Here is a 25,966-nt window from a genome sequence, read left to right as displayed (position 1 = left end):
AAGAACATTCGAGAAGCCTGTAGAAGTGGTGTCACATGTTCGTTGGTGCTTTCTTCAACTAATTATAGCACTACTTGAAGCTCGACATAAACTTGCAGAATCCATCGAGATCCAAAAGTTGTTGCGAGGGAGTTGGCATTTTCGTCTCATGGTTGTAGCATAGGAACAACGGTAGGTTGTTGTGGGTCTGTCACCTTTTTAGGGAGAGGTTCTTGTGGGTCTACCATGTTTAGTATTGTTGTCAAAGAAAAAGGCAAGGATGAAACCGCGGGGACACACTTTGGAACCCAGCAGGCCTCACCTTTCCCTTTGAGCATAGAAGGTTCTTGTGTTACTGTCCCCTTTCTAGGGATAGGTTGTTGTGGAATTGCCGTAACTGCTTGTGCCATTGATTCTCATAGCATGATCGTGCGAGGGTACAAGGGAGAGTCTCGTGGTCGTATATTTGCCATATTCACCTGTGAGCTTCCAACAGTATGTTCTTATGTATCTACCTCTTTTTTTGAGGCAGGTTCTTATGGCACTATTGTGATTTTTATTGCAGATGATGTAGGGTGTTGCGTGGTACATACCAGAGACTTGCACATTCGGGGCACCATACATTATTGAGATTCTTTAGGAACATGGGTTTTGCCCACCACATCCCAAGAGTTTCTTTGACACCTTATATCACTATAGTTTTTGCAATCGATTTGGGAAAAAAAAAAAGCAACCAAAATAGGAAAAAACATTAATCATAAGTATTATAAAAAAGGAGGATTCCCCTTACATACATGTTAGCTTACACACATATCTATATTTCCTTTTAGCTTTTTTGAGGCACCACTTTGCATTTATTTTCAAGATGACACAGGGAGGCACTATCTTCCCCATTTGACATTGGAGGATACTTATGAAGACTTGCCCCAACCCCCACTTCAATACCTCTCTTCTTCTTCTTGTGAGTAGGCCCACCTTTGTATTTATGTATAAGATGACACATGGGGGCATCCTCCTCCTCATTTGACACCTGAGTTTTGATTGATTTCACAAGTGACTTGAGAGGAGACTAGCCCTTTTTTGCTAGGAGAGTTGCTAGGAGTTGCCACATCCTCCACATCAACAACTTTCCATTCAAGATAAAAATGTGTTCCTTTTCTGCCAAGGAATGTCCACTTTGCTAGCCTTAGTTGTAGGAAACGAAGGGGCAGCTCTTTCATGGGTGGGTAAATGCTTTGCTAGTCTAAGTTGTAATAAATGAAGGGGAAGCTCTTTCGTGGGTTGGTGTATGAGTTTTCCCAAACCTGATGTCTTTCTTAATTTCTATGTCTTCTCACTTGACAATTTTCCTTCCTTGCTACCACTTGTATAATTTTTTGACAAACTATCTACCAATGTGTCATCTTTATGGGCACTTTGATGCAAGATTTGATAAGGTATTAAACATAAGGTTAAAAAAGATACAAACACATAGTTAAAAATTTACCAAACCCAAGACTTTCAGTTTGGATGACAATAAATTAAGGAGATCAGGTCCTAAGCATAAAATCAGATACACCACAAAGTAAACAATATTATATATACTTTTCTTCTTCTTCTTAGGATGTTTGCCTTTGCATTTATGTAGAAGTTGACATAGGGTGGAATTCTTGTCCTCATCTGACACCCGAGTTTTGGTTCACTTCTTAGGTGAATTTGGAGAAGATCAATTGTCATTTTATTTTCCAGAAGAGTTGGCCTGACCTCCACATCAAGAACTTCCCATTCAAGATTATACGTGTTTCTTTCTACCTTGGAGTGTCAACTTTGCTATTCTTAGTTCAAGGAGATAGTGTAACCATATCTCCAAATCCCAGGGATGTCTTTCTTCTCACTTAATGCATTCCCTTCATCTTTGCTACCACCTACATTATTTTTAAAAAGGACCACCACATACATAACCATGTAAGAATGCATATCTTTGTCTTCTCACTTGATGCATTTCCATTCTTCTTTGCTACCACCTATAATATTTGTAAAAAGACCATCCACATACATAACCATACAAGTATGTATGGGACTTATTTGTACAAGTTACACCTTTATATATGTATGCTTCATTCAAGGACGTCCTTATTACATCCACTCACCTTACACATGCCTATCTTGTGGGCACTTTTGCACACAATACATCAAGTGATACACATGATCACAAGGCAATGAGACAACTTCAAGACCTTCTTCATCAAATGCAAGTGCACATCCACAACAACTTTGACAGTCTCATACAAATATTTCATCATCATAGCAAACAAAAATGGATGAGAATGGAATTGGATAAGCAGGAGGAGGTTGACCAAGCTCATCCTGACTCATCATCTAACAACAAAATTCCTGCACCTAATTGTGCTGAACATGCAACTTCCACCAAGTGTGCCTGAATCCAACACATGTCGAAAACCCAATCACATGTGTTGCATATGCCCATGGCAATGCAAATGCACATGGCGATTTGGATGTTGATAGCACAAAAGAGATGCTCAAAGCATGTACTTACAAGCAATTTGAAGTCGATAGAATCTAATGTTTTTTAAAGAACAAGCATATTTCAGTGTACAAATTCGAGCAACCAAACACTATTGCACAATAAAAAGGCTACCGGCTTATCTAAAAATGCTCTGCTACAAAGTTCAATAGGAAAATATCAAAAGAACATGTAGTTTTTGACATGAAAATCACAAAAAGGAAATATTACAACAAGCACATGCAGTGCATGGCATCACAAAGAAATTGTTGGTATAAAGCACTAACAATGTGCTTAAAAGTAATGAAATATCTGCTTTAAAGCACTACTTGTTGCTCTCAATGGTGATTTCACTATCCACATGCTAAAAAGCAAGGTAAAAGCTCTAAAATATTTGCTTGAAATCACTTCATGTAGTGCTTGACATCACAAAGTACAAAAAGGAAATATCACAAGCACATGAAGTGCATGAAATGCAAAGACACTAGATCATTAAGGGGAGAAGCAATATCCATTGTGCTATGAAGCACTAACCAATGTCCTTAAAAGCACTAACATATCTTCTTGAAAGCACTACTTGGTGTGGTTAATGGTGATCTTTACTATATCTATCTAACAAAACACATTAAGTTAGTACAAATTTGTTGAGCATATTGGGACTACAATTGTCATAAGGTTCAACTACTTGTTATTGTAGTAAGAATACAACATACTCATAATCTAAATTAAACAATTGCTGCAAAGTATCCTAAAATAAACAAGGAATGAAAAAAGGTGTAGATTAGGAATATTGACTTTACAATGATACTCTTACAAACTCGGCTAGTAAACGCAATAAATGCCACACATAATGACATGCACAAAAGGAGTTAAATTCCTAAATTGAGCTAAGTGAGCTCCATACTTTAAATGAATCCATTAAAATTACATATAGCCAATTATTGGAGGATACATAATATTTGTAATAGCCATGTCTAAGGCAACCCGATGGGGAGAAATATGTTAACATTCAAATGGGGAAAATAAATGTGGCTACCCTTTTGGACATGCCATGTCGATTGCAACAGGAAGGCTTGCAAACATGTAGAAGGTATTGAAAAAGGCTTTTGAAAAAGTTCAAAAGGCTACACAAGTGCTACATAAAAGAAAGGGATGATGGAAATGGCCGTAGGTCTTTTTTTGAGATTCAAGCGACATTGAGGTGGTTAAACACATAGGAGCGACATTGAGGTGTTTGAGAAAAAGTTGGTGATGACATTCTTTCTAAGTTGAGTCCTTCGAGACATTTTGAAATGTGAGAAGAAAGTGTCTGATGCCAAGATAATTTTCCATTTTGATATAAATGCTATTTTTTCTTTACATACCATTATAATTTGTTCGCTTTAATTGGTCATGTTATTTCATCATAGCATACTAATGATTCCCTCAGTTTTTGAGTTGTTTTTGCTTAATAACACAATGTCCCATCCTATAGATGAATAGGAACATCCTCAAATAAGTGCCTATGTGTAGTTTTTGACCTATATGTTCTTTCTATCCTACACTATAATACGTGATAATATCTATAGCTTTCATATTTCAAGCATTACATATGCTTTTGATCTTCTACCCTTGTACTTTCTAGCATAATAATGGACCTTTATTTTTAGTAAAAAATTGCCACTTTTAGCCTTTGATATCTCCTTCTGTCCTTCCAAGCATAATTGTTCATGTTAGCGTGAGGGGTCATAGATTGTGCTTTTAATATATTTGTGCTTTCTTGCAGTTTAGTATATGCTTCTAAGCATTTCTTAACCACATTTTTATGTTCTTTCAAGCCTATATGTCTTTTCTTTCTAGTATACCTATTTGTGCTTACTACAATTCACCTTGCTTTTTAGCATGTGGATAGTGAAAATCATCATTAAGCACACAAAGCAATGCTTTGATGAAAATATGTCATTGACTATGATTTTAATTTTTTAAGCTTTCAAGCACTTTTGTATTTACTTCCAAGATTTTCTGCTTGATCTCTCAACCACAATTTTATGTGTTTTCAAGTATATCTATTTCGCTTCCTAGTTCACCTATTTGTGCTTAGCATAGTTGACCTTGCTTTTCAGCATGTGGATAGTGAACATTATCATTGAGCACATCAAGTGGTGCTTCAAGAAGATATACTACTACTTTCAAGCACATTGTTTAGTGATTTATAGCACAATTGATATTACTTCTCAGCTTGTGCTCTAGTCTCCTCAGGCACACCTTGGTTTCTATGTATGAGTGCTAGAGGCACAGTTAGGTGCCCATAAGCACAGTTAGGTGGTGGTAGAAGCCACATAGGATGATTGAGAGAATCTAGGAGTAGATTGAGGAGATGATTGTGAAGCTCTGAAGTCATCAGTGATGTCAGTGAGCATGTAAGAGGTGCCTACATAAGGACCTCACTCTTCTTCATTCTATAAGCAAGAATTCTGAGTTTGTGTTCACTCCATGCTTTCTTTTCAGTTTACCAACACATCTTCCCAATGGAAGCAAGTGCATCTGCAATTTTCTTCGCCTTCATGAGGGAGTCATTGATGCTCATATTTTCTCTCTGCACATTGTGCAACTCCTACTTGAGCTGCATTTCAAGTGGACGTTTCAGTGCTTTAACCTTGCTTTTCAATGTGTGAATAATGGAAACGACCATTGAACACATCAAGTGTAGCTTTTACGAAGGTATGTGAGTGCTTTCAAGCACATAGCTTAGTGATGTATAGCACAATGGAAATTTCTTCTCACATCTATGCTCCAATTTCTTTGTGATATCATGCATTGAATGTGCTTGTGATATTTCCTTTTGATGTCAAGTGCCGCATGAAGTGCTTTCAAGAAGATACGTCAGTGCTTTCACCTTACTTTTCAGCATGTGGATAGTGAAAGTCACCATTGAGCACACCAAATAGTGCTTACAAGAAAATATGTTAGTGCTTTAGAACACGGTGGTTAGTGCTTTATAGCACAATGGATATTGGTTCTCACCTCTATGCTCCCCTCTCATCATGCACTGCATGTACTTGTGATATTTCATTTTGTGCTTTGTGATGTCAAGCATTGAATTTAGTGGTTTCAAGAGATATGTCAGTGCTTTCACCTTGCTTTTCATCATGTGCAAGTAACAAGTTTTAACCTTTGTAGCACAAACTCTCTGTGCTTTCAAGCAAGAAATGCAAAATGTGTGTGTGTGTGTGTGTTTGTGCGCACGCGCATGTGTGTGTTTTCAATCTTGATCTATGTGCTTTATAGCTTATACTATGTGCTGTAATGCACAATCAATGTGGGTTTAAATCATAATCTATGTGGTTTATAGCACAGTTTGTGTGCTTTTAAGCATGTCTAGGCATGTTTATATGATTGTGTGCATGGATAGGAATGCATGCGTGCCTTCGTGAGCACACATGAGTGAATGCACATGCGCATGCGCACAAGTGTGTGTATGTGTCCATGGGCACACTTGTTCATGCTTTATAGCACAAACTTCTTATTCTTTCAAAAAAGACTTTTGAACTCTGTGTGTTCTATATAGAGCAAACACTTTGTGCCACACATGGCTCCATTGTATTTGTGTTTGGAGGGGTGCTTTATAATACAAACTTTGTGTGCTTTAAAAGCATTGAGCTCAGAGGCATGTAGCTATGGAATAAAGTTAAAAATGACATTGAGGGGAAGGCTACCACAGCTCTCGGAGGGGGTGGCATGCACATATGAAAGAATCCTCAAGCAAAGCAATGAAATGCACAAAAAATGACACAAGTAGGTTGTTCACAAACCCTAAGCCTACTAAAAAGAGATTACAACTAGTTATGGGAGTGTTATATATGCATCGTCGTAATATGGTATGGTGTTATAGATAACATCATGCACTTCAGAGGACAATTGTCATGTCTTACAATCCTTGTCCACGTCCTGCATTGGAAACTTAATAGGCTTTATAAGATGGGATAGCAGTATGGCAACCGGTTGGTCATCCAATAAACAATACATGTGATCATCTAGCTTCTTTTAGTACCACCCAATTACATAGTAGATCCCCAAACACATGTCCCCCACCCATATTTCATTTTCACTTTAGCAAGTTGTCGAAGGCTAGAACATTTTCCAAGGTAAAAAACCACACCTTCACCATTCTTATTTTTTGTAGGTACAACAAAGGAAAAAACCAACCATACAAATCAACAGTGCCTTAGGTGTTGATCATGAAAAACATAATAGAAAATTTGGTTGAAAGGGAACCAAGCTAGTCCCCCTCTCTGGTTGTTACCCCTCGCTCTAGAGCTTCCCTAGGCACTGAGCTCGGTTCTCTTGAAATATATATTCAACGAATCGCTTGCAACATGAAAATGTAAAATGTATATGCAAGCCAAGCTTTGCGAAAATGATCGCCCCTTTCAGTAGTCGCTCTCGATTCTGACCCTCTATGCTCCCATGTGGCATGCAAGGTGTAGATGATATCCTACCAAATGGAAACCAAAGTGGCCATGGGTGAAACAAATTTCTCACCCATCAATAGGCTGTAGCATGCAACCCCATCTTAGTTGGATTTAAAACTAAATCTTTCCATTTTCCATTTTGATACATATCCATTGTTTGAACAAGATCTACAAGCACCATGCACACAACCATCTTGTTCTTAGTGCCACATCATGGACCTATCTACATCACCAATGTTTATCCCCTAAAATATCTACGATACTTGCCTTTCTTTTTGGTAGTTGCTACTCGCTGCACTACTAAGTGTATCCTTTAAGAAAGACACAACATATGCTACATTTTGCAACACGGCTCATGTGTGAGTGCCCTTTTCACAACTGTACTCGCTTTATCATGTTCACCTTTTCCATTCCCAGACCTGAAAAAGTTCCAACTTGTCTCTATACCAATGAGATCATAAAACCATGGAGCAAAATACAATGGTCTAGTTGACTGGAACTATGTTGTACATCTTTCTGACCATACCCAATGCTCTGTAAATGTCAACCCTTGTTCCTACAACCACTTGTTATGTGTTAGTAAAGGATGTTGCACAAAGAGAGTATCATGATCATTGTCTTTTGAAATGTTAAAATGCATGCCTTGGATCACACTCTCCTCTCCAGCCTTGTAGTAATGTGTACCAAGATTATCACTTGATCATATACCAATGTATTGATCGTATCTTATTCTACTCCTTAAAAGTGTAGTTTTTAGCAAAATCTAACTTGAACAATTTTATCTTTTGGAAAATTCACTAAGCATTCTTTGAATTTATGAGCTCGCCATCTATATACAAAAGTATGCTTCATGTAGTCTATAGGGTACCTCTTTGTAAGATGCCTTCTCTTCTTTATCTTCTCGTTTTCTTAGATCGTTCCCTATTTGTTGGTGGTGTAATCACATCGTGAAACAATTGCACATTGATACGTTTTGGTATACTAACACTTGAAGTCGATACATGATAGGTTTCTTGGTTTGACCACCACAAGACTTACATTCAATCGATCGTAAGCTGAATGTATATCTTTGGGACAAAGATGTGCTTCCCACAATTGTGTTACTCCTATAAATACATGGTTTTAGGCTCCACATTTGCTAGTATCTAGAGCAGAAAAGTGTACACTAGAAGTACACCTACATGTTCCTCTATGAAGTCCAACAAAGGAAGATCGTACTCAATTTACAGATTCTTTGAGGTTAGTCATTTGCATGTACTATACACAGCAACAATTGTTCATGTCCTTTAGTTTTTGAACAAAGAATGGATTTATATTTTCTAAAATACACTGCCAAATCCCAATTTGAGTATGTGAAGCTTTGAATCTCAAGAAAAAATATGTTTCCATATCGAAAACGACAAGATTTGAGGTATCCCAAAAATGTCACAAGCAATGGCCATGCTCAACGAAACATTATACACTAAGGATAAATCACAAAAACAACAAATCTTATAATTTTTCAATACAAAACAATACTTTAGTGACTAACAAAGCATGAAATAGCTACTTTAAGGTAATGGCAATACCACGTGTAGCACTCTGTGCTTTAAAGCACACAAGATGTGTTGCACCATCTGTTGTGAAGCACAAACTAGTGCTTCAAATTCCTTCGTGTCACACCATGTGTTGCAAAGCACAAAGAAATGCTTCACATAATTTGTAATTAAAAGCACCTAAACCCTTCATGAGGTACACATTGAAGAAATTCTTTTATATGGATTTGATATGGGCACTTGCATAGAAAACGATTGGTATTTCAAAGAAAAAGCTCTAGCAACTCTCTTAGTTGAATGAAGCAGTTTCTTCTCCTTTGCAATTTGTCATGTTTTTTAAATTAAAGGAGAGAATACTTTTTGCAAATTGTAATACTAGACATTTTTAGGTTCTGCAATAAAATATAAGTAATATTTTATGCATTCTTTTTTCACAATTCTAGTTTTTTAATATTATTGACATGAAGCGTATATTTTGTCCCTACAATTTTTAAAAAATATAAATTTTTTGGGGATTTTTTTCAAAAATGGAGTTAGACTTGTCCTTTGCATGATTTTGCTGTTATTTTTTATGACTCAGTGTTTAATTTGTCTCTAATGCGGGGGTGCAATCCTTTGTAAGGATTTATGATTTTGATATTTAACATTTAGTATTGTTTGCAACAAATAGGCTGAATAAATTGTGCCTCGAGGGCTAAGAAAGACAACTTTGGGCAAAGGGAGATCCCTTGCTATAGGTGGAGATGCTCCTCAAGGCTTGCTGGTTTTCCTTAGAGCTATTGGAGGTTGTGTGCTACTAAGGCTGCGAGGGCTCACCATGCATAAATAGATATTGGAGTGAGAGCTCAAAATGCACAAGTAGATATGACAATTTTGGCCAAAATAGAACCAAGAACCGATCTTCACAAGAACCAAGGTCAATTATGCACCACCATTCATTGCCACCAAGTCCAACTTTCGTACTAGTCCATCCTCCCTAAGCCCATAGGTTTCTTTGCAACCAAATTGTGATATCTATTTGTGTAGTGTGAGTCGTAGCTCCAAGTAGAACTTGTTGCCTTTTCCCGAGTAGCAACTAAATGCTCATTAAACTCCACCCGCATGGCAATCTTGCAAACCTCGTGCACTGACAAAAGCTAAAAGCCAAGATATGGGACATAAAGAAACTTGGGAGGAACTCTGCCAATTGAGAACAATCTCCAACCTGCCCTCACTATGAATTGAGATAGTGGACATGCCAACAAATGTGACACGTTTTCCTCCGAAGGTCCTACAACATCTCTCGGGAGGGAGGCATGTTCCTGGAAGCACCACTGTTGGTGGACTTCTCATCAACAAAGATGTGACCTGTTTACCTTCAAAGGTCCTAGAACATCTCGAGAGGGAGTCATGTGCCTAGAAGCACTACTGTCTGAAGTCCACCGAGACCTCAGGTGTCCATAATCTCTAAATGCACACAAGTTGGACTCTTCGTTACCGAGACACCCTTCTTGGTGCTATTGTATGGACATTTCCTCATGTATTGACCCTTTTGGCCACATGGTTACACGTTGGGCCTTCAAGGCCAAGTCAATTTCCACACTGGAAGCTTCCAATTTCCCTTCTTCTTGTTGTTCCAAACTTTCAGCTGCTAAAGGGGTTGAGTCTCCCACCCTAGCGGTCAAATGGGAATAGAAGCTAAGTACTTGAGAGGATAGACGAGATGTCAATGTAACAGCCATGTCCTCCGATGATCTCTCCTTCTTAGCCTCATCACAGGCCCTCCCTCTCCACATTATGGGACAGGCAGGAGATGAACACAAGAGGTGGACGTGCGTGGGAGGAGTGAAGGGAGCATGTAGATGGAGGAGCAGGAGGAGGTGTGTGGAAGGAGGGAGGAGGAGCATTGTGGAAGGGAGAGTGCGGCAAGAGGTAGTAGGAGGACACGTGTGGCATGAGGAGGATGGTGGAAGAAGGGAGGAAGGGGAGGAAGCAATTTCGGAAGGAGCGGCCCTCCCATGGTGATGTGTAAACTTGACAGGTGGTGGTTCAATTAACTCACCTCAACTAGGGGGGTAGGCCTCCTTGGGAATCCTCTCTAATCCATTCCTTTCAGGCCCTTTTGAAATCCCATTTCTCCCCTATGAAACTAGGAGTCTTTAACTTTAGGCTTGAAGTCCCAATAGGTGCCTTTTGTTGAGAGCGTGCAAATGGTGGGAGAGGTGAGGGAGATGGAGAGGAGGCGGCAACCTCATACACTGTACGTCCGTACACTCTAATATGCACACTCTATTGAACAAAATCAAGGGTATAATGATACAAAAACCTAATGGTCTCTTCACTCTCAACCTATACATTTGACACATTCCCATTTTGAGACTTGTACAAGTAGCTTTATATGCACATAGCACAATTTACATTCTCAAGAACCCCATTCCATAAGAAGAAGGTGAAGTTATATCATTTTTTTAAATTTTGATTTTCCTTCTTAGGAGCAAAATTCAGTCAAAATAGAAAAATGGAAAAATGCACCCATCTCCAACCAATATGCTACCAAGTGAAGAAAAATTACAGTATGCGAGCAAATTATCCATACATTTTGTCAAAAAATGCCCCCTCTTGAAAAGGAACTTTAATAAGACCCAAGGCTACAAATAAAAAAGGAGTCTTAATGAGGCGAAAAAGCAATGCTTGGAGATGAAGCAAACTGTCATACGGTTACACGAGTGTATTGCAAGATTGTGGTGTGATTGAGTTTACGGATAAGAAACTTTGAGATTGTTTTAACTGACATAATTATGTACTTTGTGCCACAACTGAGATGGGTCATGACATATGATGGTGACAGCATAGCAGCATAACTTTTAGTGAACTTTGAAAAATTAAAGTGTATGAAAAATGGATCCAAGGGTGAAGTGAGCGTGTTCGTCACTCAAAGAGGCATATTCAAAATATGAGAAGCACTGTGGCTGTTGGTATTGTTCAATAACTAATTGATTTTAACTTGCTTCAATCCTCCTGTGTCTGGTATTTAGCAGAAATATGTCAAACAAGAGGGACACTGAATAGTGTAGGTGCGTTAGCATCAACTAATCCAAACACACCTACACTCTGCTTGAACATGTAAACATGATTTTCATCTCTAATTCGCTGCTCTATCCTTGTTATAAATGTAGTGGCTGCATGATGTTCATAGCAAACCTGGAAATATTTTGGGCCAGGTAGGTGTGCCCCGTTGGGTATTTTGAGTAGGGCGCACAAAAAAAACAGCTTCTCACCAGGCCAACATGACCTATCTTTCTTTGTATCATTGTACAGTGCCATTATACATGGTGCAAATCTAGGACCCATCCTTACCCCGGCATTATTAGGGAAAGGTCTTGCCACATTGCACCTATATCTTTGCTTTGGAATGTTTTATATCCCCCGCTAAAGTGTGCATAATTGCGTCAACTGCAGTCCAATTGTGTCCTGGCCTCTTCCATCCTTGTTCTTTCACTCTCATTGCATCAAACTTCTCCTTGTCCTCCTGCATGTAAGCACCTGCATAGATGTTAGACATCAATACATATGCTGCAGCATCCTTTTCATCCAATTGCACTGCATGTTCGAATGCCCATCTTCCAAGGTCCACATTACCCCACTTTCGACAAGCACCCAACATAGTATGCCACAATGCAAGATTAGGTAGGAAGGGCACTCTCTCCACAATTGCTGTCAGCTCATCTAATTGGCCTGCACGGCCAAGGAGATCAATAATGCACGTGTAGTGCTCAATACTTGGAGTAATGCCATAGTCATTGCTCATGGCCTGAAAGTACTTCTGGCCCTTATCCACTAGACCAGCATGACTGCATACCGTAAGAACACTAAGGAATGTCACCATGTCTGGTTTTATGCCTTCACTTCTCATTTTCTCTAGCATATAAAAAACAACTGCACTTGCTCCTAGCTGGGCATATCCTGCCATTACTGCATTCCACGAGCCTACATTCGGAGGCACACCCTCCTGTTGCATCTGTTCGAAACATATCATTGCCTCCTTAACAAGTCCAAGTTGGGCACACCCTGAGATCAGTGCAGTCCAGGCGACTATATCTTGAACTGGCAGCATGTCAAAGGCTTCCCAGGCTTTTGCAAGTGAGCCACATTTTGCATACATATCAATCAAATCGATGCCTACACAAGGATCTCCTTCCAATCCCTTTCTGGCAGTTATGGTGTGTATTTGCTGGCCCTTGTCTATGGCTCCTACATTGCCACAAGCTTTCAAGATGCAAATAAATGTGACAGCATCCGGAGAGACACCCTCCAGCTGCATTTGTTCGAAACAAGTCAGTGCTTCCTCACCAAGCCCGCACTCAGTATATCCCCCGATTAGTGCAGTCCATGAGATTGCATCTCGAACTGGAAGCTTGTCAAACAACTCCTGTGCTATTGCAAGGAAGCCACATTTGGCATACATATCAACCAAAGTGCTACCAAGAAAAGGGTCTCCTTCCCACCCCTTTCTGGCGATGTCATTGTATATTTCTCGTCCCTTATCTATGGCTCCTATGCTGCCACAAGCCTTCAAGCTGCAAACAAATGTGAACGCATCTAGAGACACCTTCCAGTTGCATCTGTTCGAAGCAGTCCGATGCTTCCTCACCAAGCCCGTCTAGGGTGTATCCAGCGATCAATGCAGTCCACGAGACTACATCTCGATGTGCAAGCTATTCAAACACTTCGTGTGCTCTTGCAAGAAAGCCACATTTGGCATACATATCTACAAGGGTGCTACCAACAAAAGGATCTCTTTCCAACCCCTTTCTGGCAATCTCGGCATGTATTTCACATCCCTTGTCCACAGCTCCTATGCTGCCACAGGCTTTCAAGCTGCAAACAAACGTCACAACATTCGGAGATGTACCCTCCAGTTGCATCTGTTCAAAAGAGTTCAGAGCTTCCTCACCAAGCCCATATTCGGCATATCCTGCAATCAGTGCAGTCCATGAAACTACATCTTGAACTGCTAGCTTGTCAAACACTTCCCGTGCTTTTGCAGGTGAGCCACAATTGGTATACATATCAACCAAGGCACTGCCAAGAAAACAATCGTTCTCCAATCCCTTCCTGGTGATCTAGCATGTATTTTCTGGCCCTTGTCTATGTCTCCTACAGTGCCACAAGCTTTCAAGCTGCAAACAAATGTGATATCATTTGCAGACGCACCCTCCAGTTGCATCTCATAAAAACAGTTGAGCACTTCCTCAGCAAGCCCGTTTACAGCATATCCTGTGATTAGTGCATTCCACAACACTACATCTCGAACTGGAAGCTTGTCAAACACTTCCTGTGCGTTTGCAAGTGAACCGCATTTTGCATATATATCCAGCAAGCTGCTGCCAACAGAAAGATCTCTTTCCAGCCCCTTTTGGGCAAGCTCAGCATGTATTTCTTGGCCCCTGTCTAAGGCACCTATGCTGCCACAAGCCTTAAAGCTGCAAACAAACGTTACAGAATCTGGAGACACACCCTCCAGTTGCATCTGTTCAAAACAGTTCAGCGCTTCCTGAACAAGTCCATGTGCGGTATATCCTGTGATTATTGCAGTCCACGATACGACATCTCAAACTGGAAGCTTGTCAAGCACTTCCTGTGCCTTTGCAAGCGAGCCACATTTTGCATACATATCAACCAAGGTGCTGCCAAGAAAAGGATCTCTTTCCAACCCCTTTCTGACCATCTCCGCATGTATTGTACAGCCTCTTTCCCCCTCATTCAGCCTAGTACAATCCTTCAGTAGGTACACAAACGCATATTTGCTAAGATGTGCACAATCCTCTTGCATTTTTTGGTACAGCTCTGATTTCCCACATTCAACATAGCCCCTGATAAGAGATGTCCAAGAATACTCGTTGGGATCAACCAACCTGTTTAAAACTTGCAGAGCATCACGCATGCTTCCACATTCCACTAACATTGGGACAAGGTAATTCCCAAGAGACTTATGAGCTTTCAGCCCACTTTTGCATATGTAGGCATGCAACCGCTTAGCATATGCTACGCTTTTCTCTTTTCTGCACTTCTGCAGGATGGACATGAAGTTCTCAATCTTTTGTAGATGGGGCATCCGTTCCAAAGAATTGAGTGCCCTGTCTAAGCTTAGCATCTCCCAGTCTCTGGACGTTCTTGAGCTTTAAATGCCTTCACATGAACTCCAGACCTAACGCTGGCCTTGCCATTGCTGACATTTGCCACCAAGCCATTTGACTGGGCTTGACCAGTGGATGTTTCGTCCTGGTTCATTCCCTTGCTTCCGAAGTCCATTTTCTCGTGCATGTTCTTAGCCCAACCTTGGTTGTACCATCCGTCTATCCATAGCGGCTTCTTTATAATTTTATGATTGAAATCTGAAACCCTTGGGTCTACCTGTTAAAACTCACAACAGACTCCTGAGACATGTCTACATGGACGAGTATTTCTTCAGCTCTACCTGTACAAATCATTTCGTTTACACACTTAGTTTGCTGTTTAAGTTATCGGAGGGATCAATGAAGCACTCTTGCCATAAGCGCTCTGTCATGAGCGTACCTGCGCAGCGTGACGACGGTGAAGACCAATTGCCAGAGGATGGGCCTAAAATTTGAGGTTTGTACTACGGTACCTGAACTCGATTCGGTTGAGGAAATGCCATACGAGATGCGGACAAAAGGTGTGAGGATTGGGAAACTGGCGTCCTGGCGGACTATTGCTCCAGTGCCTCCAGAGCACCAGCCAAATGGAGCCTCCCAGGAAGCCATTGCTGGGGAAGAGGTCGTGATAAGCAAACCCCCCCCTTTTACATGTTCCGAAAATTTGAGAGTGTTTTTCAGCATTGCCTCCTTAGAAAGGTCTTTACACTTATAAGCGGCTAAAACGTATGGGTCTTGAGATCAAGCCCCAAGGGCAGCTCAGGATTTTATGTTGTTCACCCCTTATGGAACTTTCAATTTCTTTCAGTACAACACACAAACAAAAAGAGGGAGAAAATATCATGGAGAGTTGGAGTTAGATTTCCACTTGTAAGAGAGCGAGCGGTCACACGAGCCATGTGGTTCTGGAATCCATCACGATGCAAGTCTCCTCACACGCGCTTAAGCGAACACTCAAAAAACTGCTCTCTTCGAGAACCATCGCCGCTCCTTTGGAGGATGAGCGCGCCTATGAATTGATCATCACCAAATTTCAATTTATTCGTTTTGCAGGCATGGCCGTGCCCATGCTACCTACTATACGTCACAGCGAACTGATTTTGTGAATCAAAGCGATGGCGTGACTGCTCTCTAAGAGCAGCATGACTCAGGTTGTTGAATTTGCATTAAATGGGGCCTCAAGTCGTTGCAAAACTAGGTACGGCTAGATTTTCACTCATCCGCGAAAATGATTAAAAAGGGATCTCCACCTATATGATTTTAGAGACACTTTGAAGGTGTTTCACACACGTCTGCAGACAGACCTACGTGGAGGGGAAAAATCATAAATTTTCTTGACCAACCTCCCAAGGCCGTCCATCAGCTTGGGCACCCGGAAAGAGGCAAACCAATTTGCTAGAATTAGGATAGGAACCCTAGACATCTTGTCCACAATCCAAAGGCCCTACCACAAAGCTGGTGAACACTAAGTGGAACATTTATTATTTGTTACGTAAAACTCCTCGGGTCGGATTAGATCTAATAGTAGGTGTTAGATCTTGGCATATTAGGAATGGGAATCTCCTCTCCTAATGACTAACCAACCCACAATCAATTTAATCAGCCCCCACAATTAATTTAACTAGCCCACAATTAGCCTCTTAGTTCATTTAGAGAACAATTTTACCTTAGGTTACCCTTCCGAAGGCCTTTCACGTGGGGAATGAACCATGGTTGGATTGTCCTAGGAGGAAAGTCCTTGGAATCCGGCTCGTGGCCTCTGGCCACTCGCCAATTCCAAGGACTTCCAGGAAAGTCCTCACATGGCCCATCCCCTATACAAACCTTTCCTCCCATTTGTGCATCAAGTGGCGGACACACCTTCAAAATAGGGCGGACATGCTCTCTCCCAACCCATCTTGTCCGTGCCCGTTGTGAATTAGCCCTAAGTGTAAGCGAAAATAGCCAATTAGCTTCACTCATTAATGGAAACTCTTGGCTGCACGGCCTAATGTAATTAGTATTTTTAAGTTTAAAAGCTAAATTAAACCATATGCTCTAAATATGATTTAGAGGTATTCTATATACATAAGGTATGCATGCTTTCCAATATACTAGGAGACAATGTCCACACGCTTTTGTGCACTCTTGCAACAGAAGGTTTGCCCTTTGAACTCCATCGCCTTTGCCTTACAAAGGTATTCTTTGTTTTCGAAGCTCTCTGTAGATCCACCAGCCAACTTCCTTCTCCGTTTACCTTCATACCTCAACGACTGACAAAAAAGGCTCGCTAGGACAAATGCCTCATTTGGTTGATTCTTGGCTATAATCTTGTGTTACACTCACTCTCCTATCGCTTGTGGTCTTGTCAATACCTTTGATGGTAAGGACTTTATCAACCCCTACCTCCCTTAGTGCAACTTACCACCGATTTTCCTTCACCCAATAGCCTTTCATTTCTCCAATACCATGGCAGTTGCTTGGACTACTTAGAGTCACATAGTGTTTCTTTATGTATTCACTCATGCATGCTTGTCAATTCTTCCACACAAACGACATTCCATTTTTCTATTGTTGCACCCTAGTGTTGCACAATGCAACTCTTGTGCCTTTTTATCCTATCTCCATTACCCTTTGAGGGCTTTGACTTCATCAACCCATTACCTTTCTGCTACTTAGACAAAATAAGTAGCCAACGCTTTGCTAATAATAGCTTCACTCCTCTTATCGTAGAAGGTTCTTTCGCATTCACCTTGTCATTGTTGTGAAGACGAATACCTTAACATTTCTCTTAGAAGTTCATCTATAAGGCTAGCCCCATTTCTTCTTTTCACTTCTTTGATTGGTTTTACCACCTTCTTCATAGCTTGGCATAAGGAATTCCACTAGTACGACTGCTTTAAGACCGAAGGCTAGCTAGCATGTGGTGTGCTTTGTTGTGACCTTGAATGTTGTTCGATAGGCCTGTAGTGTTGTTTGGAGCTTGTGATTCCAATAGTTTTGTTTCTCATTCACTGTCTTGTAAAGAATCGTTTTGAGCACTTTGTTCATTGATTTGGCCTGACCATATGCATATGGATAGTAGGCAGTTTTCTTATCCTAAATGAGGAATTTCTTCATCATGACCTTGATGACTGAATTAATGAAGTGAATCCCTTAGTTGGGACATAATCTCAATGGGACACCTGAATCTACAGATGATATTCTCATACGAGAATCTTGTGGTGCTTCGCAATGTTTTGACACTTAGGGCTTTCACGTTGACCCGTTTGGTGACATAATTAGTTTCCACCATGATGTATTTGTTTTGGCCTAGATGTGTGGCCACCTTGAATAGACCAATAAATCTAATCCCCATCTCTAGAATGGTTCCCATGCATAGGTTGGCCTCTCAACTCATTGATACACATCACAATTTTTGCATTGTTTGCAAGATCCACATAATATATGATGCTCGACCATAATCCCATACTTATTATTTTTCATACCATGACTTTGTGGAGAAATGACTACCGACTACCCCTTGATGGGCTTCATCCATGACAATTACTCTTTTATGCAGAAAGACACGTCGTTGGAGGACCATGTCTCCCCTCTTTTGATACAAGTAGTTTCCTATCCATGATGTTTGCTCTAGGCATGATTTTTCTACTTTTAATTTTGTTAATAAGAGAAAGTATTATAAGTCTTATGAACGTTTATACGCTCCTTTTGAAATAAAAGCTTAGTACATTTACCAATAAAAGAGCTAAGTTTAGCCTTTAATATTATTAAATTATAAATAAATTCCATGGAAATTTGCCAAACTTTTTAATTACATATATATATATATATATGAAAATTTTGCAAGTATATCAAATATATTTTTTGAAAGCTAGGCTAGATCTATACACTAAAGCCCTGTGACTTGAAGCGGGATGCTTGACCTCATAAAAGCCCCAAGCCATCTAGAGAGATGATAAGGCCTGCCATCTGTGAGAACCTAATCCAAGGGTGGTTCCATCAATTTGATCAATTCTTCTTTCACATCTTCTAAGGCAACTTACCAACTAAATCTTATGATAATTTCGAAGGTTTTCAACCATAGAGCAAGCGGATCCTCTCTCCCATTATGCATGTAACCAAAAAGCACCAAGAGGTCTGCCATGATCAACAAGTATGAGGTCATTCCATGTGACAAACTTCCTATCAATCTCTTCTTAGTGAAGAGAGAGGGATACTCCAAACATTAATCTTGAAGCTGCCCTGAGCTTTTACTATCCACCCAATCACCACTTGAGGAGGGGGAGTAGGACTATAAGCAACGAATATAGAAATCTTTCCAAGGCTCCTGTCCTGGCAAAACCCCTTGACTACAACCTTGCAAAGGAAGCTGCAAATTTGGATCAATCATATTGAGTCCCCCTTTTTGTGTGTGGAGAAATTAAGGTCTCTAAGACACTCTGGCTCTTGTAATAGTAGAACCATCAAGTTGCTCCGCAAGAAATTCCTCGTCAACATTTTGAGATCAATGATCCACTCCCTAGAGTGGTACAAACATGAAAAAATAACCCAAGCTATGGCCAACAATACATGGTTAACAACTACCACTTTGGATGTGAGGTTAAGTATAGATGATCTCCAAAAAGGAGTTTTCTACACAAGAGCAAACTTCTACAATGGGGGATACTAACATCAACCTAGTAGCCTCTGATAGAGAGGCCTCTCCGAATCCAAGTGAAACCAAAATCAATCCCCTAATCTAATCTAGGGTTTCCTTTTCACTATTCCAAAATCCATTGGATTTATTTCAATTGATATGTGCACGTGAGCTATAGAAGAAAATAAATCCAAGGCTATCCTAAAAGATGTGAGAGCCTAGGAAGTGGTGTCCAAAAAAACAACGGTGTCATCAACAAGCTCATTGTCTAGGATCTCCTCATCCTACCTCAAGAGAAGCCTCAACCCAAGAATGTCAACCTGAGATTGCATAAATATTGTCATGGCTTCAACCACCACGAATAAGTACAATAAAGGGGAAAGAGGGCACCCTTGTACCACTAATTTCAAAATTGAAAATCTCTCTCTCTTCTAACCCCTCTGACAAACACCTAGTTATGGGCTAATTTCTACAACAAGACCCCTCTAGTCAAAGCATCTAAAAAACCAAAGCATAGAAGGGTATCCTCCAAGAAACCCCACTCTACTCTATCCTAGTATTTTTCAAAATCTAACAATAGAATGGCTAAACTCTAGCCACTATGCATAGCCAACTTCAAAGCCTCCCAAAACAATAAAAAATGATTTGGCCATGCACAAAGCCCATGTACATGTCATGAATAAAATTTGGAGAAAAGATTGCAATAAAAAATTTATAGCTTTTGCCAAGATCTCATTGAAAGTGCCTCAAGGAGCTGTTGGCCTCCATTGGGCAACCAAATTTTTGCACCCCTCCCCTTTGGGATAAGATGAAACGAGACCCTATAGAAGTGAACTATGCATAGAACTAGAGTTCCAAATGCCCTCTAGGGATAAAGTGACATCCTAATAATCATGTACCAAAAACAAATGAAGAAGCAGGGGGTCAACCCATCTGAGTTTGTCAAGACACTTGCCTTGGTGAAGGGCAAAAAATGAGTCTTAAATTTTAGATTGGTAAAAGGTGCATCAAGTAAGACTCTCCTGGTTTCACCAATTTTAGAATGTCAACCAAGCCTATGTCTAGCATCATCTTGGTAGACATGTTAGGATTTGCAAAAAGAAGGGAGGCATAGAAATAAGAAGCAATACATAAGATGGCTTCAAGATGTAGCTATAAAACCCCGTTAGATCCAAGTAGCCGAGAAATGCTTTCTCTACCATGTCTCGTACACAGAGTAGAGGAGAAATGTTTATTGACTCTTTCTCCCATCTTAGTCCAAAATCACTGTCATGCATGAAATGCATACTCTACTCTCTAATCCAAAAGAATTTGTCGATGAGCCCTTGCTGGAGCAAGGTGCTCTTGAACCCTTGCTGATGAGCCCTTGATGGAGCAAGGTGCTCTTGAACCCAAGCATATGTGAGATGCTTCTGCTCTTCCCTATGTAGGGCTACTAACTTCTGATCGAATGCTAACCACCCATCTAAAAATCTCATTTCTCTTGGTACTAGGAATAGAGGGAAAAAAATCACTGATACTAGATAGGGATGTTGGCACATATGAGATGAGAAACCCAAATTTGTAACACTGCCTCTATAATGCCCTCCTCTACATACAAAGAATTTGGAGACTTGATACTAGCAATGGATCTCAAATGGGGATAAAAAATGATCCAACCCATAAGTACCCCCCCCCCAAAAAAGATTTTGGTTAGAAGCTATCACGTGTTCTTCGACTTATGTCTTGAATAGGTGTGCAACTAAAGCATTAAAAATTATTAGGCTTGGAATGGCTGGAAGCCTGTGGATGTTTGGCATATGCTTTAGTGTCATCGTCACATAGGCACAAACTACAAGACAAGGCAATCAAGTAAATTTTTATGGGTTATAGTACCAACCATTGACAGGCAAGATAATTGTCAGTAGGATGTGTTGTTTGCTAAAATTGCAAGTTACCCCTTGTTATAGTGCAAAAAATAGCCTATTTGTGGTTATCCTCTTGTCTAGGGAATTTTCCTGATTGTTTATCCTCTAGTCTAGGGCATGTTCCTACTATCATATTGTCTCTCTTTTATGTTTGTGTGTGTGGTATTGAGTTTCTTGCATTCTTGCATTTCTCTTTGCTTTCTTTATTGCATTTTCTTATGGGTGGACAATCTCATCTTCTTCATTTAGATATATTGTTGTTTATTGAAATGTTTGTTGAGATGTTCAACATGGTTAGACAAGATAATGACATATAAAATGAATGGTTTAAGAGTAGGACCTTAGAATGCTAGTAAGATAATATTATACTGTGCCTTAAACAACCTTGATGTTTGCATTTTGACTCTAAACAATCTTGATGTTTGCATAATATTATATTGTTCCTTAAACAAGCTTAAACAACCTTGATGTTTGCATTTTTACTCTAAAAGGGTATTTGTGCAGGTTATGTAGAAAAAATGAGAGTTAGTCTTCATCTATGAAGATGGGGACTTGTTTGTAAATGACTACACACGTGAAGATCACTACGCTATTGCTAATACAATATGAAACAAACTTTTAATGCAATTAGGAGATCAAAGAGTGGCAACCAATGCTCATGTGTGATATCAGGATAGGTGCCGGAGAAATCGTCAATTTGATCAATGAGTGATGCCGTTTTCTTAAGTTGTTAATTTGTCGAATCTCTCCCATCCACCTCTTACAGTGGAGGTTGCTAATATACACATTCTTTGTGCTCACTATACCAGTAAGTTCCTTCCTCTGTTATTTTATAACTCGTGTTGATTGTTTTCATGTATTTTTGAAAAGTTTCTCATGTGATGTGTAGGTCTATTATCACCTATCTTGGACTTGCTCGATTGGCAGTTGGAATAAATATTTTTATGGAATCAAACTGTATAAAAGAAAAGTACATGCAAACAATCATGTCCAATGGTGCTTGTTCTTCCTCTTATTCACCAGGAGGGTACCACTCATAATGGGTATCTCATTGTTGATCATGTTGTATCTTTTGTGAACCTACTTATTATCATTGTTACTTTGACTGACCTGATGTAATGGAGATTACATCTAAATGTAATCAAATGATTGCACTTAGAGTTTAGATTCCAATTTGGTATGCACCCAATATGCTCGTCTACAATATCAACTTACCATCTGCACTAATGCTGCATATTCCATCCCACTAAATCTTATGAATGGGTTTATCCTTGATCTTTATCAAGTTCAAACAAAAGCATTGCATTATGATAGGTGAGATATTTTCATACTCTCTATTTTTGTTAGTCCACTAATATTGAACGCATTATATGATAGGCGAGCTGTTTTCATACTCTTCATTTTTGTTAGTCCGCTTCAAAAAAGAAAATGGAGAGACTTATAAAATCATCTCACCTATCATAATACAATACTGTTGTTTGAAATTGATAAAGATCAAGGACAAATCCATTTATGAAGTTTGATGGCTAGGGTATGCAATCCTTCCCCAGTGCATTAGGTTAGTCTAAGTAGCTATGTGGTCATAGGCAAGTTCTCAAAAAATACAACCTCATAGACAATGAGATACCCACCATGGAGGACAATGTGGTAGCCTCTTTTGGAACAAGAGAAAGATCAAGTGCCATTTGGTATTATCATGCACTTATCTTCCTTTTATATAGTTTGAAAATGTTTATTCTAACCGCCAATCAATGAGGGCCAAGTTAGAGGATAGTTGACTTGCACACCATATAAGAATGCTTCCAAAAAGGCAAAACTAACCAACAAGTTTTGTAAAATAACGAGAGCATGAATGCTCAAGCGCATGCCTCCTAGTTTGTTGGGATATACATGAAAAGTTTTCTCATTTGTTGCTACAATAAATGTAATTAAGATTTTGTCCTGGATTACTTTTTATCCAAGAGGAACAAACACATTGAAGGATGCATGATTAGTTATTATTTCTATTCAAATGATAAGTTCAAATTTTGGGAACATCTATCATGGAGTTGAGATGAATTATTGCTCATATTTAGCATAGATTCTTTTGTTTAGTAATGACCATTAATAGATGGGACTTTGAAAAAATGATGAAACCTCTAGAACAATAACATGATCTCCCAAAGGCCATTCAAGTTGTGGAAACACTCGTGCGAGTGAGATATTCATCACAACTCCCTTCACCGAGAAATGTTTGTAAGCAATCTATTAGTTATTTTATTATTACTTTATAAGCATGTGACAAATTGTTGGATTATTGTAATTTAAATTTGAGTTGATGTCAAATATGTTTTTGTCAAGAACTTTAAAGTGTCAAACAGGTAGTCACTTTGCTGTATATTGGTATTTGTGACACAACATAGAAGATGTTGATGTAAGACACTATTAATTAAATTCATGTTCCTCCATAGGATTTTATTATTTCAACTTGATATTGTAGATGTTTTGAATGAGCCATCATTGTTTATAACAATTTTCTATGATTTTGTAAGCAAACTATTATTTAAATATTTTATATACTAGGTATGTATGATAGCATGCCAAGATTATACCATTTTGAGTATTTATAATAGTATCTATCATTTAGTATTTTGTTTAATTTGAAATAATTTGTCACATTTTTTAAATACAAATATTACTTTAACATTTCTAAGTGTATAACACGAAGTATGTGTGATAGTACTCCAATAGGCAAAGAAAATGAAAAAGTAAAATCATATGATTTTTTAGCATCTATAATAGTATCTATACCTCATGTTTTAAAAAAAAATTAAAAAATTTGAACCCATAGCATAGCATTATAGTCTTCAATAGATAATTAGTCAAAATAACATATAAGGAAGTCTTCCAAACTCAATACTCCAAGGCACAACGTTGGTGGCATCTTGTGTCCAAAAATAGGAAGAAATTAAAAAAGTAAAACCCATAGCACGTCTTCAAAACATGGTCAATCAATATACCATATGAGGAAACCCCTGTGAGAATGCTTCAAGGTAAAAAGCTAGCATATTATGCTAAGAAACATAAAGAAGAAACAAAAAAGAAACTAATAGCCAATTATGCATGGTCAATCAATATACCGTATGAGTGCAAATCCTACAAAAAATACTTCAAGCTACAAAGTTGATATTTTCACACACACACACACACACACATGTGGTGTGGTGTGTGTGTGTGTATGAAAAAAAAGAACGCGGTAGTCATGGTGGCTGCCAAGAAGGGGAAGGGGGGAGGGAGAGAAGCCAAAGAAATGAACATGGGGAAGGGGGGAGCAAAATGAAAGGAGAGAGAGGGGAGGGGAGAGGAGAGAACGGGAATAGAGAGTGATAGAATGAGAGAGGGTGAGAGTAAATTTTTAAGTATCAAAAGCCTAAAACCCCTCCTCACATTTTGAAGCCCTAAAACCGCTCCTCTCCTTTCTCGTTCTAAAATTCCCCTTCCTTTCCTTCTCCTCTCCATCCCCTCCCCTCCCTCTCCCCTCACCTCTCCCCCTCTCCTCCCCTCCCTTGTCTTTCCCCTTCCCTTCCTCCCCTCCCCTCTCCTCCCTTTTGTTACCGATGCGACTCTGGCCCCTTCCTTCCCTTCCCTTCCCCTCCCCTCCATTCCATCCATCCCTTTCTTTCCTACCCTTTCGCTAAGCATGGCCATTTCTTTTAATTTTAAACAAAAACAATATATCCTTGTGCAAGGACATTGATTATAGTCATCCTTCTTATCCTACTCCCTTCACATATTATATGTAAGGCAAGGGTGTTGATTATAGTTATCCTTCTTAGCCTACTCCCTTCGCATATTATATGTAGGGCATGGTCATGAAACTTTGCAAATATATGTACCATGCTTAAGTCCTAATCATTAACTTTAAACCATATACCTAAAACCCTAACCCCTAGACCCTTAAATTCGAACCCCGAAAGCCTAAACACTAAACCTAAACCCTATACCCTAAAACCTAATCCCTATATCGTAGCTCCTAATAAATTAATAAATTACTTAATTATTGATTATTAACTAATTAATTAGTAAACATTTAATTACTTATTTGCATAATTTGTTATTAATTAACTTAATTTGAATATTTTATTTTTAAATTATTTAAAAAATTGATTGATATATTTAAACTTTGACTTTGTATTTTCTTACAAAACCTTTGTAACTATTGCAAGGTAAAATTGATAGCATTATAAAGCCCTTTGAGATTTTATTTTAATATTTCTTTTTGAAACTCTAAAAGGTGTTTATTAACACTGTTATTAACTCTTGGGGATTTTAGAGGACTCTTATGGTAAATTAATCTCGTGCAATGTCATCAATGCCTTTTATAATTTTACTTAAATGCACTTAAAAAAACTTTCAATTTGTACTGAATTTTTTGGAGATTTTTTTTGTTTTTAAGAGCATTAAAAACTCAACATATAAAAGGAAGTGAAGGGAGCAAGGATGGAGTTTTGTCCTTGCACATCAAAACAAAAAACAAATGCAAAATTATAGTGTCTCAAAGTTAACTTTTCATTTGGGAAGGATTTTTGGGCTTAGTTTAAAAAGGGGTGGAAAGTCTAAAATTAATAAAATGAGTGGTTTTCCTATTTGGTTGATCATAGCATGTATTTGTTTATCCCAATAAAATTTTGTTTTGAAAGGTAGCTTAAAGAACCATTGAAGCACAATATTCAACATTTTTGGATGTTCTTTATTCCAAAAGTACTTTACACAAGTTCAAAAATGTTGAATCGTGTTTTTTATTCCAATCATGTCATATATATTTTTTAAACAATAGAG

At 39.0% G+C, this 25,966-nt stretch overlaps 1 protein-coding gene across 1 annotated transcript in view; it reads right to left on the bottom strand.

Moving 5' to 3' along the window:
- LOC147889304 (uncharacterized) overlaps positions 1 to 15,232 on the bottom strand; it is a 29,571-nt gene extending 14,339 nt beyond the window's left edge. Inside the window, exons 1-7 of the mRNA XM_087392040.1 lie at positions 15,097 to 15,232; positions 14,862 to 14,925; positions 14,173 to 14,362; positions 13,939 to 14,001; positions 13,523 to 13,782; positions 13,254 to 13,325; positions 11,902 to 13,093 (exon numbers count right to left, since the gene is read on the bottom strand). Coding sequence (XP_087248166.1) covers positions 11,902 to 13,093; positions 13,254 to 13,325; positions 13,523 to 13,782; positions 13,939 to 14,001; positions 14,173 to 14,362; positions 14,862 to 14,925; positions 15,097 to 15,232 — 1,977 coding nt within the window. The remainder of the gene's footprint in view (positions 1 to 11,901; positions 13,094 to 13,253; positions 13,326 to 13,522; positions 13,783 to 13,938; positions 14,002 to 14,172; positions 14,363 to 14,861; positions 14,926 to 15,096) is intronic.
- Between the last annotated feature and the right edge of the window lie 10,734 nt (positions 15,233 to 25,966).

This window comes from Dipteris shenzhenensis, chromosome 20 (genome assembly GCF_047967505.1).
Source record: "Dipteris shenzhenensis isolate YYH24624 ecotype China chromosome 20, Dip_SZ_1.0, whole genome shotgun sequence".
NCBI classification, from domain to species: domain Eukaryota; kingdom Viridiplantae; phylum Streptophyta; class Polypodiopsida; order Gleicheniales; family Dipteridaceae; genus Dipteris; species Dipteris shenzhenensis.
The sequence above is the reverse complement of the archived record's forward strand: the minus strand, read 5'-3'. Positions and strand labels throughout refer to the sequence as shown.